Source organism: Microcaecilia unicolor, chromosome 6 (genome assembly GCF_901765095.1).
Source record: "Microcaecilia unicolor chromosome 6, aMicUni1.1, whole genome shotgun sequence".
Classification (NCBI taxonomy): Eukaryota; Metazoa; Chordata; class Amphibia; order Gymnophiona; family Siphonopidae; genus Microcaecilia; species Microcaecilia unicolor.
This window is the reverse complement of record NC_044036.1, coordinates 75,651,158-75,670,708: the sequence shown is the minus strand read 5'-3', so window position 1 is coordinate 75,670,708 and position 19,551 is coordinate 75,651,158. Positions and strand designations below refer to the sequence as shown.

At 43.5% G+C, this 19,551-nt stretch overlaps 1 protein-coding gene across 3 annotated transcripts in view; it reads left to right on the top strand.

Annotated features, from left to right (window-relative positions):
- The first annotated feature begins 9,819 nt into the window (after nucleotides 1-9,819).
- ALG14 (ALG14 UDP-N-acetylglucosaminyltransferase subunit) overlaps nucleotides 9,820-19,551 on the top strand; it is a 114,487-nt gene continuing 104,755 nt past the window's right edge. For all 3 annotated transcript variants that reach the window (XR_003942568.1, XM_030207285.1, XM_030207284.1), the window contains exon 1: nucleotides 9,820-10,125. Coding sequence is in view for 2 of the 3 variants with exons in the window: in XM_030207285.1 (XP_030063145.1) it covers nucleotides 9,969-10,125 (157 nt within the window). In the remaining variant the exon portion in view is untranslated. The remainder of the gene's footprint in view (nucleotides 10,126-19,551) is intronic.

Genomic DNA, 19,551 nt, shown 5'->3' with positions numbered 1-19,551 from the left:
TTTCAGATTAGACACAAGGGAACCCTTTATTACATTGACAATTGGCAAATATGGAACTCCTGTGAGATTTTTGATAGATACAGGGGCGAGTACCTCTGTGTTGTGTGCAAAACCACTGGGAGTTAAGCTTTCAAATCAGTATAGAACAACAGTGGGATTTACGGGGATAGAACAAAGAAAAAGGCTAACAGAACCCACTCTGGTGCGCTTGGAATGCCAACCGCACGGTTCAAGGGAGGCTGTGGTACCCTTCTTAGTGGCACCTGATTGCCCAGTAAATTTGTGTGGTAGAGACTTATTGTCTCAATTAGGATTGTGTTTAGATTTTGGAAATAAAGAAATACCAAGTTTGCTCACCATGGTTCAACAGTTGAATAATGAAAATAAAGTAAGGGTTATGGAAGAATTACCACAACATATTTGGAGTACAAGTGAGTCACCATATGGATTAGCTGTAAATGCAAAACCCCACAAGATAGAATTAATAGAAGGGGCACAGGGGCCGAAGCAAGACCCTTACCCCATACGACCTAAATTAGTATCCAAAACCCTGGAACACATTGGTAAATTATTGAAATGTGGTATTATCGAACCTTCAGTATCCCCGTACAATACCTCATTGTTTCCGGTCCCGAAAGGGGAAAACAATGTAAGGATAGTACATGATTTAAGAGAGCTAAATGAGATTACAAGAAATCAATTTCCGATTTGTGCAAATCCTGCTACTCTTTTGCATACCCAGAATATATATGCATATAACACTGTTATTGACTTGTCTAATGCATTCTTTTCAATACCTCTTCATCCAGAGTCTAGGGATTTGACGTCATTTATAGTACAGAGTGAGGCATACAGGTGGACTAGGATGCCTCAAGGCTTTACTGATAGTCCATCGGTATTCTCAAAACAACTAATGATGGATTTAAAGGATTTCAGGAGTCAATTGCCTGACACGGTGTCATTGTTTGTCTATGTAGATGATATTCTACTGTCTGCTGAGACTGAAGCAGAATGCCTAGATTGGACTACAAAATTATTTGTGTTATTAGGAGAGTTAGGATATAAATGTAACAGGGAAAAATGTGTTATAGCTCAGTCTACTGTCACCTTTTTAGGACAAAATGTTTCAGCAGAACATAAGGTCATTATACCGGAAGTTATATCTATTTTAAATGAAACCCCGGTACCGCAAACAGTTACCCAGTTACGTGCTGTTTTGGGAATGTTAAATTACTGCAGACAATGGATACCAAATTATACACAAAAAGTAATGAGACTGTATAAACATTTGAAACTGCCCGCAGCTACACCAAATAATACACTCATTGTATTGGAAGAGCAGGATAAGATGGTACTGGCTAAGATTGTGAGGGATTTGTTATCTCCAGGACCGTTAGCAGTAATAGATATCCAATCACCTGTGCATTTGTGGGTAAAAGACATGGGAAATAGTTGGGCAGCTATGATTAATCAAAACAATGAAGTAAATGCACCAGTAGCTTTTTTGTCAGGCTCTTTTAATCATGTGGAAAAAGGAATGAAAGAAATACCAAAGTTACTGACAGCTATAGTGGCTGCAGTAGGCAAGTGGAGAGCACAAATGCCTTTTGTTCCTATTGTAATACATACTAACCACACGATTAAAACGCTGTTGAGCCCTAGCCAGACGGCATTGACAGCCACTAGATTTGGAAAATATCAAGCAGTACTTTTAGGACAAGATATAAGAATAATACCATTAACTAAAGAACAGAGAAATAAGATAGATCTGCTTTTTCCTGTCGATCAAGAGGGTGAGATCGATACTATAGAAATCCCTACATTTCACTGTCTTACTTTTGAACCCTTATCTGATGGGTTAATATGGTTTACAGATGGAGCTTGTGAAAGGACTGTTGCAGGCTTTGCCTGCGTGCAGGTAGATGAGAATCTAAGAAAGATAATGCAAGTACAATATAAAACCCCTCCTGACCATACTGCACAGCATGCTGAACTTTTAGCCGTTATTACGGCCTTACAACACACTGATATGACTCAAAATGTTACTATATATACTGATAGTGGTTACGTTGCAAGTTCACTACAGTATCATATATTAAAATGGCAGCGTAGGGGGATGATAACCAGTGCAGGTAAAAATTTACAACATTACACATATTGGAAATTGCTGTTTGAAATTTTGGCAAGAAGGGAACGTGAAGGTAGAAAAACTGCAGTTGTGTGGACCCCGGCCCACACTGAAAAGCCAACCTTTGAAGCACTAGGTAATGCAATGGCTGATGCAGCAGCAACGGAGGTGGTTAAGCAAAGTGAAAAGATTTTGTATAATACTAGACAGACACAGGAAGGGCCACTTACGAATGTAGATAAGATTGAAATGTGGCAGCCAGAGGGACAGGAAAGTGAAAAATGGTTGAAGAGAGGATGTATGAAATTGGGAAGTGAATGGTTTAATGCAGAAGAAGGATTACCTTGTATGCCAATGAGCCAGGCGATTAAGGTATTGGCTGAGTGGCATGCAACCATGCATTGGAATAAGGAAACAATGAGGCAACAATTTGAGCAAAGATTTTGGACTTTAAAAATTGATAACCTGATTCAACAGGTTGTGCGTCTTATTAAAATCTCTCAATAAAGAAATGGTGGGAAAATCATATACCTGGCTTGATTTGTTACCATTAGCTTTGATGGTTATAAGGGCCCAACCTAATGGGCGTACTAAATTGACCCCATTCCAAATTCAGACAGGACGTCATTTCTTCCCGATGCAGACAGCAAGTACTGATAGCACAGCTCAGTACTGGCAAAAGCTACAACCTATGTTAAACCTGACAAGTGATATGATCCGAACAAATGTAGTATCACAGGCAGGAACTACTAATGATGTTTGTGCTTTTAAAGTAGGTGATCTAGTACTGCGAAAGAACTTTACACATAAAACATGGAAGGATCCTGTGTATGTAGGGCCTTTTGCTATCACGGCCCTTACTCAGACCTCTGCCCGTCTGGAAGGTCATACTTCTTGGATACATTTAGCAGATATTCGACGAATTAATAACATTGAAATGGACAAAGAATAAACAAACATCATGTCCCTAAACATGATGGTATTGGACTGTTGTTGTTTGTTAATGGACAATGAACACATATGAGAATAGACTTGTTACAGTGGCCAAGATGTTGAATTTGACTGATTGTATCATATGTGCCCACTGACTGACATCATCCTTGTCCTTGCCAGCTATGATATATGGGACTACAATGATAAAATCATGTCTGTTATCCCAATAATACCTGTGTAAGGGACTTCATTGGACAAATGAGACTATTTATAAGCAACCTTGCTTATGGACAAGTACCCACAGACATCATGTTGGTGTTTGATTAATAGTATGACAACTGAACACATTCCCCTGATAAAGTGCACTTACACGCAGAATGTTGTAACAACTGATTCAATGAATGTTATGCTTTTAATTTGTGTAATTTTTAATGCCACATCAGCTAATGAAAAGTAAGAATGAATGACAGTGCACTTCCCTTTAATGAAGCTCACTGTCCTATAAATTATATACCTCAAGAGATATAAATTTTGTACCCTAGTACAATTGAATCTGTTTAATGCAACATGTATTAGCATGTTTGCAAAGATGTGCCAGGATGCTTTTAAAATGATAATGGTAACTGAAATCCAGAATGAATAGAACTTTAATATGTCAACAGATTGAAAGATGTATGATAAAGATGATGAAAAGACAGAGCTTGCAGGCACAGCATATCATAAATAACAAGGGGGAGGAGATTTAGAAGGGAGGAAAGGAAACAGACTGGAGCTAAAACAGATGTTTGAGGCCTGAAACAATCAGTCCTCAAAAGGGAGGATTTGTTGAACAAAAGCATAAAAATGTTGAATAAAAGTATAAAAAATTGAAGTGGAATGCTTCAAAAAACATGCAGAGCTAGCTGTTTCAACACTAAAACCTCCTGGGACATGATGGGGCCCACATTAGCCAAAGGCAGGCTCCAGAAAGTCTGTGGATAATGGGAACCAGATGCAGCATATGTTCTGCTATACATTAAGAATTTATGGTATGTTACAGCCTGCCTGCATACAGCCTGCAAGCACGTGATATCAGGAGAAGATTATAAGGAGAGGGAACAAAGAAATAAGTAAGCATTTTGAATTTCTCTTTGTCTGTGTATAGCATTTTGATTTGCCTTAAGCTTGCTGTATATTGCTTGTGTGTAGATATGCTTTGAGTACAGAAATGCTTCCTGACTACCCCTATTGATGGTAATCAGTTTGTACACTAAACAAATGAGTAAACTTTTTATATTAAATATTCGTTTAGCCTTTTCTTCACTATAAACAGTGCAATACTGGTAAAAGAGAAATAGAAATGTATTTTCTCCCGCACTTTGCAAAATAAACATTAAAAAAAATGTACATTTTACAAAGCAGATACATCTCAGTCCTTACAAAGTATTAAATAAAAATACATTTTTCTACCTTTGTTGTCTGGGAATTTAATTTTCTAACTAGGCTGGCCCCAGTCCTTTTTTCCCCCCCAGATTCCATGAATCAGCCTTCCAAATTCTTTTCCAGGTTGGTCTTTCCATTTCTTCTCTCGCCTCTTGTCTTCTTCCTTTCCTTCTCTTCATCTGTCTGGCAATGATCTTTTGTTTTATGTTCCCACTATCAAATAGCTGTGTATACAGTTGCCAAGTGATCCAGTTCCAGGTGGGAGATTTTTCAAACAGTCCAAGTGTGAACTCACATCCCAAATTAATGTGGGAATTGCAGTCCCTGATTCTACCCATCAAAATCTGTGCTGCAGGTTCCATAATGAACCATGATGGGGCTATCAGAAATCCAATCTCCCTCATGGAACTGGATAACTTGGAAACTCTGTGTGAAGGTTCAATACAATAGTACACCGTACAAAGGCAACACTTGGTAAGTGGATTTAGGGTCCCTGATTGCAATGTGATGGAAGGAGCACTGGCATATGGCACTGTGGCTTAGCTGAGGCCGGCAGTATGTAAATTTTGGGGGGTGAGGAGTAATATGAAATAGGGCATGGTTATATGACCTATGTGCAACTTTCTTTAAATTAGTCACCTTACTTTCTAACTCTTCTTACTCTATTACCTATCTATATGTTCTATCTTTGCTTTACCCTTCACTATCAATTAAAATGTTCTAATACATGTTGTGCTGACATTGTAAGTAGTATGCTATGCCATACTTTGTATTCTTATTTGAATATTTTTACCCCTGTAATTACCTATTGCTCATGTTTGATCTATTCTTACTGTACACCGCCTTGAGTGAATTCCTTAAAAAAAGCATTAAATAAATCCAAATAAATAAATAACTGAAGGCTCCTGGCTCCAGATTCCAGTCCTGGATCCAAATAAGCCCAAAGAAAGGAGAAAGAAACTTGAGCCGAATTAAAAAAAAAAAAGAACCAGAGGAGAGGGGTTAGGGAAAGGTACTGTAAGGGGAAGGATTCCTGACGAGAACCTGATAGAATTAAAGACAGTAGATCTACTATGTGTGGAGGATCCTTAAAGGGAATCGGGGAGGAATGGAACATGATACTCCTTTAGTGGAAAAAATGAGCCACTCCCTCTGACAACAGGACTCTTCCAAGAAAGATCTGCTAGCCCTAGCCTTCCCATATTGAGCAAAATCATTTGCAGAGTCCTGAGCTCTGTATTTTTTCCCCTTGAACAGCTTACTGGAAATATGATATTAAAAAGATGGAATATATTGAATTTAAACTAACAATAGTTCTGCAAGTTAATTTTTCAATTTTATCAGTACTCTGGGATGAATACCATCTGGTCCAGGTGATTTGCTACTCTTCAATTTGTCAAATTGCGCCATTACATCCTCCAGGTTTATAGAGATTTAATTCAGTTTCTCTGACTTGTCAGCTCTGAATGCCATTTCTGGCACTGGTATCTCTCCCAAATCTTCGATGAAGACCAAAGCAAAGAATTAATTTAATGTCTCCACTATGGCTTTGTCTTCCCTGAGTGCCCCTTTTACCCCTCAGTCATCTAGCAGTCCAACTGATCTTTTGCCGGCTTCTTGCTTTTAATATACCTAAAAAAATGTTTACTATCAGGCTTATTTTCAAGAGAAGGGTGCCCGTCTTTCGACACAAATCGGGAAATGGGCGTCCTCCCAGGGTTGCCCAAATCGTTATGATCGAAAGCCGATTTTGGCCGTCCTCAACTGCTTTCCGTCGCAAGGACGACCAAAGTTCATGGGGACGTGTTGGAAGCATAGCGAAGGCGGGACTGGGGCATGCTTAACACATGGGCATCCTCGGCCAATAATGGAAAAAAGAAGGGCGTCCCTGACGAACACTTGGCCGACTTTACCTGGTCCTTTTTTTCTTACGACCAAGCCACAAAAATGTGCCCTAAATGACCAGATGACCACCAGAGGGAATCGGGGATGACCTCCCCTTACTTCCCCAGTGGTAATTAACCTCCTCCCACCCTCAAATAAATTTTTTAAATATTTTTCCAGCCTCTATGCCAGCCTCAAATATCATACCCAGCTCCATGACAGCAGTATGCAGGTCCCTGGAGCAGTTTTAGTGGGCATTGCAGTACACTTGAGGCAGGCGGACCCAGGCCCATCCCCCTCCTACTTGTTAAATGTGAGCGCTCCAAAACCCACCACAAACCCACTGTACCCAGATCTAGGTGCCCCCCTTCATCCCTAAGGGTTATGGTAGTGGTGTACAGTTGTGGGGAGTGGGTTTTGGGGGGCTCAGCACACAAGGTAAGGGAGCTATGCACCTGGGAGCATTTTATGAAGGCCACTGCATTGTCCCCTGGGGTGCCCGGTTGGTGTCCTGGCATGTCAGGGGGACCAGTGCACTATGAATGCTGGCTCCTCCCACAACCAAAGGGCTTGGATTTGGTCATTTCTGAGATGGGCGTCCTCGGTTTCCATTATCGCCGAAAATCGGAGACGACCATCTCTAAGGTCGACCTAGATGTTGAGATTTGGGCGTCCTCAACCGTATTATCGAAACGAAAGATGGCCGCCCATCTTGTTTTGATAATATGGGTTTCCCTGCCCCTTCGCAAGGATGTCCTCAGGAAAACTTGGGCGCCCCGTTCGATTATGCCCCTCCATGTGTTTTTGCCTCCAACACAACTTTTCAAAGTCCCTGTTTGCCTTCCTTATCAGTGCTTTGCATTTGACTTGCCATTCATTATTATTTTCTGTCGGATTCTTCTTCCATTTTCTGAAGGATTTTCTTTTAGCTCTAATAGCTTCCTTCACCTCACTTTTTAACCATGTCGTTTGGTCATCCTCCCTCCTTTTTTAATACATGGAATATATTTGGTCCAGGCTTCCAGGATGGAATTTTTTAACAGCATCAACACCTGATGTAAATTTTTGACCTTCACATCTGCTCATCTAAGTTTTTTCTCACCGTTCTTCTCATGTTATCATAGTCTCCATTTTGAAAATTAAATGCTAACGTATTGGATTTCCTGTGTGTACTTACTCAGAAGCCGATAGGGTTGTCAGAAATTCAGGAGTAGCCTAAAATCTCCCTCCTAGGACTGGGTAACTTGGCAGCTCTCCAGCTTCAGCCATCATGCCTCTCTGTTGGAAGCATGTGTTTGCCTATCCTTATGCTAATTCAGTTGCCACATCCACAGCTAGCCTCTGTACTTTTTCATGCAGAAACACTGTTACTTCAGAGGGGAGTGGGATGGTTACAGGAAAGGCTCAGTCAGGCAGCACATGTATTACTGCTCCTGCCAGAAGCCTCTAAAGAGAGAGAAATGTTAAGGTAGACTTTGGGGGGGGGGGGGGGGGGGGGGGGGGGGAGGGGGAGGTTTATGGTTTAGACTGTTTGGGGGGGGGAGGTTTATTGTTTATTTCGCTTAACATACGTCATTTCATGTGTACATAGTAATGCACTTTACATACTAAAAATAACAGATGCCCTGCATATAGTCAAACATCAGGAACAGAAATAGGAACTCCACTGCAAGTTAAAAGTGAAAAGGCTAGTGAGAACATTTTACAAATTCCAGCAGACCGCCATGTCACTGGCCAAAAAGTGCACCGGAATGGAAGTCTCTTAACGTAGATATTTTAATTCAGGAAAGCTAATTGAAACAAGTTTTCAGAGCTGCTCTAAACCTAGCAAAACAGTACGGAGGGAATTCTACAGAACAGGCGCTGCACAGAAGCATGTTGCCATGTGAATTCATAATGCAGAAGTCTTATAGAAGGTAAGTTTAGTCGGCCATCATGTAAAGATCTAAGGGCTCGAGTTAGAACAGGGAATGATAATTTAGAAGCAAGATAAGATGGTTCTTTATGGTAAAATACCTTATGGGCCATAGTTAATATCTTAAACTGAATACAGAAAAGAATTGGAAGCAAATGATAATTACAAAACAGAGGAGTAACATCATCCTAGTAAGTAGCATTCAAAAGAAGTCTGATAGAAGTCTACAAACATCAGATAACACAGTTTGGGGGGGGGGGGGGGGGGGTTGAGAGAAAAGGGGAGATGCTGAACCTGGGGGCGGAGGGGAGAGAAAGAGGGGTATGGACCCTGGAGTAAAATGGAGGGACAGAGAGCTGAACAATGGGAAGGAAGAGAGAAGGATATATGCTGGACCATGATGGTGGGGGGGGGGGGGGGGGGGGGGGGGAAGGAAGAGGGAAGAGAGATGGGACAGGGCGATGCTGGGAGCGGCAGAAAAGGAATAGGAAGATGTTAGGCTACAAGGGTGGGATGGCAAGAGAACGAGAAAATGGTGGGCTACAAGGATGGAGGGAGGGCGATACTAGGAATGTTAAAACCATGTGGGAGAGGCCATTGGGGATGGGATGTCAAGGAGACAACTGAGAGGAGGATAGGAAGTATAGCGATAGAAATGTGGCAATAGGGCGTAAATGAAAGATGTAAGGGAAGAGAGGCTGAGGAAAGAGTGAGATGGGAAATGGGAGAGCTAGGGGGTGAGAGGAGATAGGTCTCAGGGGCAGGAGTGATCCCCACTCGCTTCTGCTCCAGTGGCATTATATGGCAGGTTGAATACCCTAGTGGTACAAATAGGGCTCATTTTGAAGAAGGCAGCTGCTGGGGTAGGAGTGAATGGGAATCGCTCCTGTCCCCATCCTCTCTGGGGTGAGTTGAGTCGGAGTATGCAGCTGAGCTTAGACGAGATTGGGTGGCAAAGCCGGTGGCGGGAGACGGAGATGGTGCTGGGCAGACTTATATGGTCTGTGCACGGAAAAGGACAGGTACAAATCAAGGTAAGGTATACACAAAAAGTAGCACATGTGAGTTTATCTTGTTGGGCAGACTGGATGGACCGTGCAGGTCTTTTTCTGCCGTCATCTACTATGTTACTATGATTGGGGGGGAGAGCTGGCTGGAAGATAGGTCATAGGGCCAGGTGGGGGTCTGACTATGGGAGGTGATATGGGTAGTGCGGAGTACCGATTTAAAAGGTGGCTCAAGGGATTGTGGGTGATATAGGTAGTGGGGGTGGGGGTGGGGGGGGGGGGGTACCGATTCAAAAGGTGGCATAGGCATATTTTCAAAGCACTTTGGGAGGCTAAGTTCCATAGGTTTCTATGGAACTTTGGGAGGCTAAGTGCTTTGAAAATGAGCTTGTCAGGGTATCACAATCCCTTGAGCCGTCCTGAATCTGGTCCTGCTTTCCATTTTTTCAAGGATGACTTTTTGGCTTTGATAGCTGTTTAGTTTTGTTCTCTTTATTAGATGTGAAAAATCCAGCCATATAATTCCGCAACCCTATTTTTATTTCCATTACACGCCAAATAAAATAAACTGCTCATCTGCTGTTCTTAAACGCAAAATGAGCACTAGGGTTGCAGCAATTGGACTCCACGGCTTGCCATAGCTCCTTGGTAGCCAACCATATTGCTGACGTGGCCAGTCATGCTGAAGTTCGGTATACAGCTTTTACTGGCTGCTGTCATCCTCCTAGTTCTCATCTTCGTTTTCTTGACCAGACTCTTGCTGGTTCTCCGGGCCGGTAGTACACACAAACCTGGCAAGACGGGACCTCTCACTGTATTCACTGTAGCAGGATCTGGTGAGTGCACACGACGAGGCGCCGAGAGCAGTACAACAGAGAGAGGGAGCGCGACAAGGTGCGCAGCCTGTCTCTAAGTATACTGGGAGTTGTAGTCCGCAGAAAATAGGGCAATCGTACATTTTGTCCTGGTGACGAGCCTGTGTGAACGTAGCAGCTGCAGAACTATTGGTCTCGCTTTTTATATGAGAGTGTGTTTGTAGCTTTGCTATTCCCATTTCAAGTCTAGCGTTTAAATCAGTGTTGTTCATTAAAAAGTCCTGTGATCCATTGGTTGCTCAGACCTGCAGGATTTACAGCTGCTAGTGTTGCCTCAGCCTGGATTAGCAATTTCATTTTCTGCCGCAGTTTTCAGTGAGTTTGAACTTGAAGCATGTACTGTCCATTTTCTTACAATGTACTCATTGAAAGTCTTTGGATACCGCATAACTCAAGTTTGCTAAGAGCTATACAGTACCGGAAGTAACCAGGCCAACTTTTTGAAAGCACAGCTCAGGCCTCCAGGAATTGGAAACGTGATATGGGTGATGAATAAACAGGGGGAGAACGGAGAGGTGTAGGGAATGGATATGAAATGACGGAGACCAACAGGTTGTAGAGATGGATTAATTTGAGGGAGAGGAGTTGGGGAAGAAGAGAGCGTGGTAATGGGAAAGAGAAAATCTTAAAGGAGCAGATTTCTTTTAATTACATAAAGTAGCTCAGAGTGTGCCAGCGGCACTGTTGGAGGCATCCCTTGCCCACCCTTTTGCCCAGGGCACCAGCTCAGAGCTGCCAAGTTACCCCTTATTGATCTATCCTGACTGCACATTCAGTCGTATCATCACCCTGATATTAAGAGTAGAGCATTGGCTTCCTATAGAGTTGTGCATCATTTATAAAATTCTGATCTGTCTACAAAATTAATCATTCGGGTCACCTACTTTTTCTTTCTCTTTATCTGATTCCATACTCCAGTTCATTTACACTTCTCTCTTTGCAATAGAATCTTCTGGAGGTTCCCTCTTTCCGTCAAATTTACTAGACAGTAGTAGTAAAAAAAATAAATAAAGAACCATTTTAGTTGAGAAATGTTTTAAAAAGTAGGAATGACTTTGGCCCAGGAGATACATTTGATGAGATACATTTTCTGAAGGGAGTCTTGGCTAGACCTTATTTTGAGTGTTCTTACATAGTAACAGTAAATGATGTCAAATAACGGCTGATTGACCCATGCAGACTGCCCAGCTGAAATTCTTCTTGGGTTTTATATGACTTTTGGTAGATTAGCTTATAAGTTCCCACACACAAACCAGCACTAGCTCTTTCCCTTCTTCCCCAACTGTTAATTGATTTCTCTTTTCCCACCGTTAGTGCTCAAATCTGTCCCAAACGTTCAAAAACTGTTACAGGTTCGGCTTTCCCCCATGTCCATTGATAGACTGTTTCAGGTTTGGCAAGTGCCCAGCTTTGGCAATCCATCTTCCATGCAAGTGTCAAGCTTTGGGAATCCATTTCCCATGCAAGAGCAAGAAATTCAAGAGTGTTAGGAATTTGGCTCTACTACTTTTGCAGGAAATGCAGCGGAGGCAGAATTCCATCACCTGCTGGTTGCCACTCTGCACCATCTCTCTGCGTGGCACAGTAACTTGGCAATCAGACTGCAGTCTCTCATGCCTGCACCTTCTGCTTCTATCTCATGATACAAGAGATCAGAAGCACAAAGTGGCCCCTTTCAGGTTTGTACCTGCTTGCTGTATGCTTTGCCAGCAGAGTGGATTCTTGACAACTAAGCAGGGTTGCCAGCTGGATCCAGATTTCTATTAATTAATTTAGTCCGGATTTTCCATGTTGCATACAGAGACTTGTAGTTTTGATTTCCCATTTTCATTCACTAAGGCCCCAATCCTCAGAGGTAAACGTGGGTGCTAGGGGCCTTAGCACCAGACTAGCACCACATTTACCAGAGTGCAATGCACAAAAGGCCCTACCACAGGAAATGAGCGTGGGTAGGAGCACTGCAAATGGCATGCAAATGAAGGGAAAAATATGTATATGAGATGTGCACAAAAAAGTGCGCTTCACAAGGGTGCTCCTACCGCTTTTAAGGCCCCCATGCTCAAAAGCAAATGCGGCCGCTAGAGGTCATTAGCACAGGACTAGTGCCCACATTTCCTACCGCAGAATGCTGAGAGTCGTTAAGCACATGAAACAACGAGCTTGCCGGCTCACAGTGCAATCAGCATGCTAATGTGTTCAAAAGCATGCTGATTAGGTACTTTCCTATTGAGCCCTAATGTTCAGAGAACTGCCCGCCTCACATGGGTGCTCGTACTGCTATAACCCCTACGCCAGCTCAGAGCTGGTGTCAAGGGTACCATCTCTCCAGTCTCTCTCCCCCTCCTACACTAGGCAGACCTTCATCGGTCTGAGCTGCAGCGAGAAAACTAAAACTTTTGATTCTGGTTATGATAGGATGTAGAAACCAGCCAACAAAGCAAACTTTAAATTAGTTTTTTTTTAAATCAAATAAATAACAAAGGCAAAGTGGAAGTAGATAGGAAAACGTATCAGCAGCTAAAGAGTGCAACGTGAGAGTGACCTTCTCTTCTGATCAGATCTAACACCAGGGAGTTTTAACCTCTGTCCAAAAGCATAGCAGTCACCAAACCCTGCAGGAAGGAGCCGTTCAGTAGCTGCAGCAGCACATGAAGGCTGTACAGGTCTTGTGTGCATGTGTTGGGCACATCCCCCCCTTTACTTCCCCCAATACTCAGTACTAACCGTGCATAATATTTGCATATCATTAGCGCTGATAAATCAAATACTTTGTATAGTCACTCAATTCTTATAATAGAGTAGGGGCTGTCAATACTATAATATGTTATGTCCCAACGGTCTACAATTTTCTATTACTGAGCACTGACGCATTAAGTTGTCTCCGTGTGTATTTCCAGATCTCAGAAGCAACTCATTTCACACAGGGTACTCTGCCCTATGATTCGCTTTCATCTTTATCGGTCAATAATTTATTGTTTTCTTAAATTTATATTCTTTAGAAATCTTATGAGTCTGTAAGTATATTAATTTTAAGAACTTATTTGTGAAGAACCCCGGCCCTGGGCCATGTTTCGCTGTACTGCATCAGGGCTGGTCCTTATTGTTCTGCTGTAGCTAATCTTAATGCTACAGTGTTTCGAAGCAAAATTTGCACGCCATTAGCGTTGATCATTGGGAAGTTGCTTTCCCTCACTTTTGCGGTTTTATTTTCTAGCGCTTTTTTGTACAGCACCTCCTTCGGGAGGAGGGGAATTCTGTTAGACCCACCCAACAGAGCGATAGTGACCACTGATGCAAGGCTTCTTGGTTGGGAGGGGGTCTCACCCTTTGGGCAAAGTGGCGCAGGGATGTTGATTCCCTCCTCCCCACTCCTGAGGTCTCTTGATTCATCAGCTGCCTGGAGATCTGGGTGGTCGGCAGTCCAAGTGATGACAGACACTGTGACAGCGATGACATATCAATAAGCAGGGAGGCATCAGGAGCCAGGCAGTGACCCTGGAAGCAGCATCCCTTTGTCACTGCGCAGCAGTGAATATTTTGGCCTTGTCAGCAGTCCACATAGCCAACAAGGTGAGGTTGCACCATGGAGCGATACAGAGGCATTATAGTATTTTCGTTCTTATACCTTTCCTAATAATTCCTAGCATCCTGTTGGCTTTTTTGGCTGCCGCCGCACACTGAGCAGAAGATTTTAGCATCTTATCTACAATGAAACCTAGACCTTTTTCTTGGGTACTAACCCTCAAGGTGGACCCTAGCATCAGGTAATTATGATTCAGATTATTCTTTCCAGTGTGCATCATTTTGCATTTGTCCACATGAAATTTTATCTGCCTTTTGTATGACAGACTGTTTACTTAGAACTCCGTTATCAAGTGCACTCTGAGGCATTATTTAGGAGTATACCAAGCACTACTCACACCTATATGCCTAGTGCCCCCTCAAGTTAACTCTGGGCCCCCCGAAAATGTCAAGTCTGTCTACGCCCCTGCATATTACTAACAGCAGATAATAAATTTAATGCTTGAGTTCTTTGAGTACCCTTGGATATGCCTTTCTCACTTCAGAGTCTTGATATAGAATTAGCTGACCCGGAAGCACTGCCAAATCTGCTTCCATAGCCACTGGAATCCGCCTTCACTTTGCAGAAGAACCCTGCCGTTCTTGGCAGGTCACTCTGTCTGATTCCATCAGGCCATCCGAAAGGTCAGGAGTTAAAGATAGATCAGAGCTGACCTTTAACTCTTGACCTTTAACTCCGAAGGTCAGCAGTTAAAGATATATTGGAGCTGATGCCTGATGCCATACCACCTGGTAGTCATCTTCAAGAAAAGGGAGAAAGAATCATGAATATAATGAACATGCTAATGCTCCTAAAAAAAAAATAGAGTAGTTTTTCTATTAGCGCTGAATCTGCAGATGCAGGATAAGTTGTCCCACAATTACCAATATTATTATGTTTTATTTGCTCAGAGTTTCCTGTGTCATTTGATGTCTTGAAAAATGCTGTATTTTCTTTTTCTTTTTTTTCAAATTAGTGTGTAATACATGTTAACATTTGATTTATGTTTTTTCAATGAAGTAGTAATTTCACTTTTATGGAGGTTTTGGTTCTGGATTGGCAAGTGATTGATGTCATGCAGTAGGCTCAAGGCTGAGCGCTATAGGAGACTTAATAGCCTGGCCACTGATTTATATTTGATGCCTCAGGTTCCTTTTTTCCTCCTTTTTTTCCACATCGCAGTATCTTTTGTTCCCTTTCAGCATATGATACCACCTGGTAGTGGCATAGAGACTGCCAGCAACTCACCAGCTTGCCCTGGGAGCAGGCTCTCACACTACAAAAGAGTCCATGGTGTCACAACATGGGCAGGCAGCACGCACTCTCGCCCCCCCTCCCTCATCATTATCCCGTCGCCCCACAGACGATACATGAGATAGGTTTTATCTTTGGGAAAATTTGGCCACAGCTTTATTGCAAACACATTAACAACAACACCTCTAGGAAGCACCCGAGCCTTAGGTATGATGCTGTAGATGCTCCGGCCCTCCGCCATGCTCTCCAGCTAGAGGGCCCATGTCCCCATTCAGCATTGCGGCCAGCCATGTCTCCGCCTCCAGCGTGGCCGCACCTTCATCGGATTTTGGCACGTTGCTCCAGACCAGTGTTCCACCTGCCATGTAAACCAGCGAGGTGAATAGTCTGCCAGCGGTGAGTGCCCCAGTCTCTTGCTAGAAGGTCCGATCTTCCTTCTGTCCGTTGTTCATGCACCTCCCAGTATTCCCAGGCTCGGGTGCCTCCGCTGCTGTGACAGCATTCATAATTGGCAAAGCCATGCATAACAGGTAGCAGAGGTAAGTCTATTAAGGCATATCATTGACAAATCATCTTCACAATAGACACTCAAACTTAACATGGTAAACTTGCCAACAATCCATATCCTATTGCTATAACATAACAAACTAACCGTTCCCACCCCGCATTGTTTAGTACCCCCTAACTGGTCGGGACAGTCATAATGGGTAACATGGGTACATGTATTAATGCATATAAGTGACAAATCATGTATTAATGCATATAAGTGACAAATCATATTCACAATAAAACCCAAACCTAACCTGGTACAACTCGCTAACAATCGGTACCCTATTGGTATTACATAACACACTACTATTCTCACCTCACATTGCTTATTCTAACATAACAGTAAAATTCTCCTAGTGGCCCCCCTCTGCCCGTCTTGACTACAAAACATGCTTGGGGAGGGTGTGGAGGGAAACTCATGTACCGCCCGCTTCAAAAAGACCGCTCAGACCCGCTCGGCAGCCTTTTCTCTTGTGTCTGCAGCCCACCCGCTGTGACCCCGCCCCCTTCCGGCCCCTCCGCCAATGACGCAGCGGGTCACCCGCTACGTCACCTGGGATGGCAGGGAAGCCGGAAGCAGGGGGCAATTCGGACCAGGGAGCGAGCATGCGGCAGCCGCCATGTTATGTCCGGCTGCTCTGCATTCGCTTCGCTTGCCTCTTTGAAACTGAAGAAGAGGGTTGCACCCATGGCTCTGAGGGATAACCCATGGTTTCCCTTTTTTGTCACCATATCGATGGAAAAGTGAAAGCATTGATATTACTACTACTTAACATTTCTAGAGCGCTACTAGGGTTACGCAGCGCTGTACAGATTAACAAAAAAGGACAGTCCCTGCTCCAAGGAGCTTACAATCTAATGGGCAAAATGTCAAGTAGGGGCAGTCAATTCAGTATAAAATACAGATTAAAAAAAATCTTTAGACCACCGCCACAGTCTTGACTACTTCCTCATCTGTTATGCATTCTGTCCAGAGTACAGTTTGTGTCATCTGAACTACCCACCCTCAAATTTCCCTAGTAATGTGTCTGTAGAAGCACCTGTGTAACTATTGAATAGAACTGGACCTAGGGTCACTGGAGCACACTAATAATTCTCCTGTTTTTGAGTGAACCCTATTTATCACCAGCCTCCTTTGCCTGTCATTCACCCAGTTTCCCAGTTGGGACTTACTCCTAGACTGCTCAGCTTATTCATAAGCTTCATTTGCAGAACAGTGTCATAGGTCTTACTGAAATCTACATACATCATATCCAGAGCTCTCCTCTAATCTAATCTAATCAAATCCTTTTGTCACCCAGGCAAACAAGCTAGTGACTAACTTTGTTTGATGTGAACCCCCTCCCCCACCCATTTTTTACCCTGTAATCTGCTTGAGACAGTGATGCACATCTGGAGCTACTTTAGTAACACTGGGGATCAAAGAATATAACATCTTCGTGTTCTTATCTTTTGTAAAGCAAAATGAGTTAATGCATATTTCAGTGCTTCAGTCATGGACATACAAAATGCCACAACTTCAGTGACACTGGAAGGGATCCATACCTGACTTCTACAAAAGACCAAACTCATGATCTGGAGTTGTCCCAGCCAGTGAAGTCAACCTTTCTCATAGTGCTAGGCTCTTTCTTCTAATTAACATTTCCAGTGCTGTTCTCTTTTCTTTGAAACAAGTTAAGCATATCCCTCTGCTTTCTTCACTGTACACAGGAATGAACTGGCTGGAACAGGTGAGCTTCAGGCTGTACTAGTGTATTCCTCACAAACCAACAAAATCTGTGGTGCATGCAGCGGGCATCCCAGGCAGGTTTAACACTTCGGTCCTCACCCTGGGGAGTGAACACTTTGGTGGCAATATGGCTAGAACCACATGCATTACCGGGTGCCTGCCTGTGTCCGTAGGCAGTCGCTGCTAAGTAGACAAATGCCATTGCGGATTATCCTTTCTGATAGCCAAGCAGTAGCATCACAAACTTTATTTTAAATAGCAGTGTCAGTAAACTGTGGTAAAATTTAATTCTTCTAGGTATGTGACGAAAAGGCCTGCATATCATTATCGGGCTCATTTTCAAAACAGAGAAACATTAAAAAAGTGACGTGGAGGGGCATAATTGACAGGGGTGCCAAAGTTTTCCTGAGCATGTCCTCGCAGGACGTCCCAGCGAAGGGGCGGGGAAACCCATATTATCGAAACAAAGTGGGCGTCCATCTTTTGTTTCGATAATATGGTCGGGGACGCCCAAATCGTGAAATTTAGGTCAACCTTAGAGATGGTCGCCCCGATTTTCGGCGATAATGGAAACCAACAACGCTCATCTCAGAAACGACCAAATCCAAGCCATTTGGTCATGGGAGGAGCCAGCATTCATAGTGCACTAGTCCCCCTGACATGCCAAGACACCAGCCGGGCACCCTAGGGGGCACTGCAGTGGACTTCAGAAATTGCTCCCAGGTGCATAGCTCCCTTACATTGGGTGCTGAGCCCCCCAAAACCCACTCCCCACAACTGTACTCCACTACCATAGCCCTTATGGGTGAAGGGGGGCACCTACATGTGGGTACAGTGGGTTTGTGGTGGGTTTTGAAGGGCTCACATTTACCACCACAAGTGTAACAGGTGGGGGGTGGGCCTGGGTCCGCCTGCCTGAAGTACACTGCACCCACTAAAACTGCTCCAGGGACCTGCATACTGCTATCATGGAGCTGGGTATGATATTTGAGGCTGGCATAGAGGCTGGAAAAAATATTTAAAAAAATTTTTTTTTGAGTGTGGGAGGGGGTTAAGTGACCACTGGAGGAGTAAGGGGAGGTCATCCCCGATTCCCTCCGGTGGTCATCTGGTCATTTAGGGCACATTTTTGTAGCTTGGTTGTAAGAAAAAAAGGACCAGGTAAAGTCTTCTAGGTGTTCGTCAGGGATGCCCTTCTTTTTTCCATTATCGGTCGAGGACGCCCATGTGTTAGGCACGCCCCAGTCCTGCCTTCACTACGCCTTCGACACGCCCCCTTGAACTTTGGTTGGCCCTCGCAATGGAAAGCAGTTGAGGACGCCCAAAATCAGCTTTCGATTATGCCAATTTGGCCGACCCTGTGAGAAGGACGCCCATTTTGCAATTTGTGTCGAAAGATGGGCGCCCTTCTCTTTTGAAAAAAAGCCTGAAAGTGGCATATGGACATTTTTTTTTTAACCAAAACGACCAAATTGCTATTTTTAAAACTCATTTTAAAGACATTTTTTTTTTGCTGTTCAAATCACAAGAGGACAGGATTTGGGGGTTCCCAAAACTTGGACGTTTTTCTGCCACAATGGAACAAAGTAGAAATGTCTGGGGCTAAAAGTTAGACATTTTGGTCTAGACCTGTGTCAGTAACAACTAACGGAAAATGGCCTTTAATGCATGCTACGTTTCAAAATTTCCTCGTTAAAGGGTCGTTAAAGTTAGTGCATCTTGCCCTAAGTCACAACAAAGTGCCCTAAATGATCAAATGACTACTGGAAGGATTAAAGCCTGACCGCTCTTTACTCCCCTAGTATTCACTGACCCCCCCTCCTACCCCCCAAAGATGTGAAAGAAACAGTACATACCAGCGTCTATGACAGCTTCAGATATTATGGCCAGTCCTATTAGAGCAGAAAACAGGTCCACTCCCTGCAGTGCACTGCAGAGAAGGGAACCCAGGCCCATATCCCACTCTGTTACACTTGTGGTGAGCCCTCCAAAACCCACCAAAAACCTACAAGTGACACTTGCAGACATATAGGCTATTGTGGTATGCAGCTGGGTACAGTAGGGTTTTGGTGGGCTCAACATACATTATAAGGGAGTAATAGTTGTTATGATTCTGCCGGTTTGGCTGAGGGGGAGGGGGAGGGGGGACGTCTCTTCTGATTGGCTGCCAGGGGTTGTGCTGACGTCAGGGGATAGTACTTTAGCCTGCAGCTGAAGAGTTTCTCTGCTTTTGCGTTACTTATTTGGTGGTAACAGGAAAGCCTGATAGATTTCTCTCAGAACGTGCTCTAGG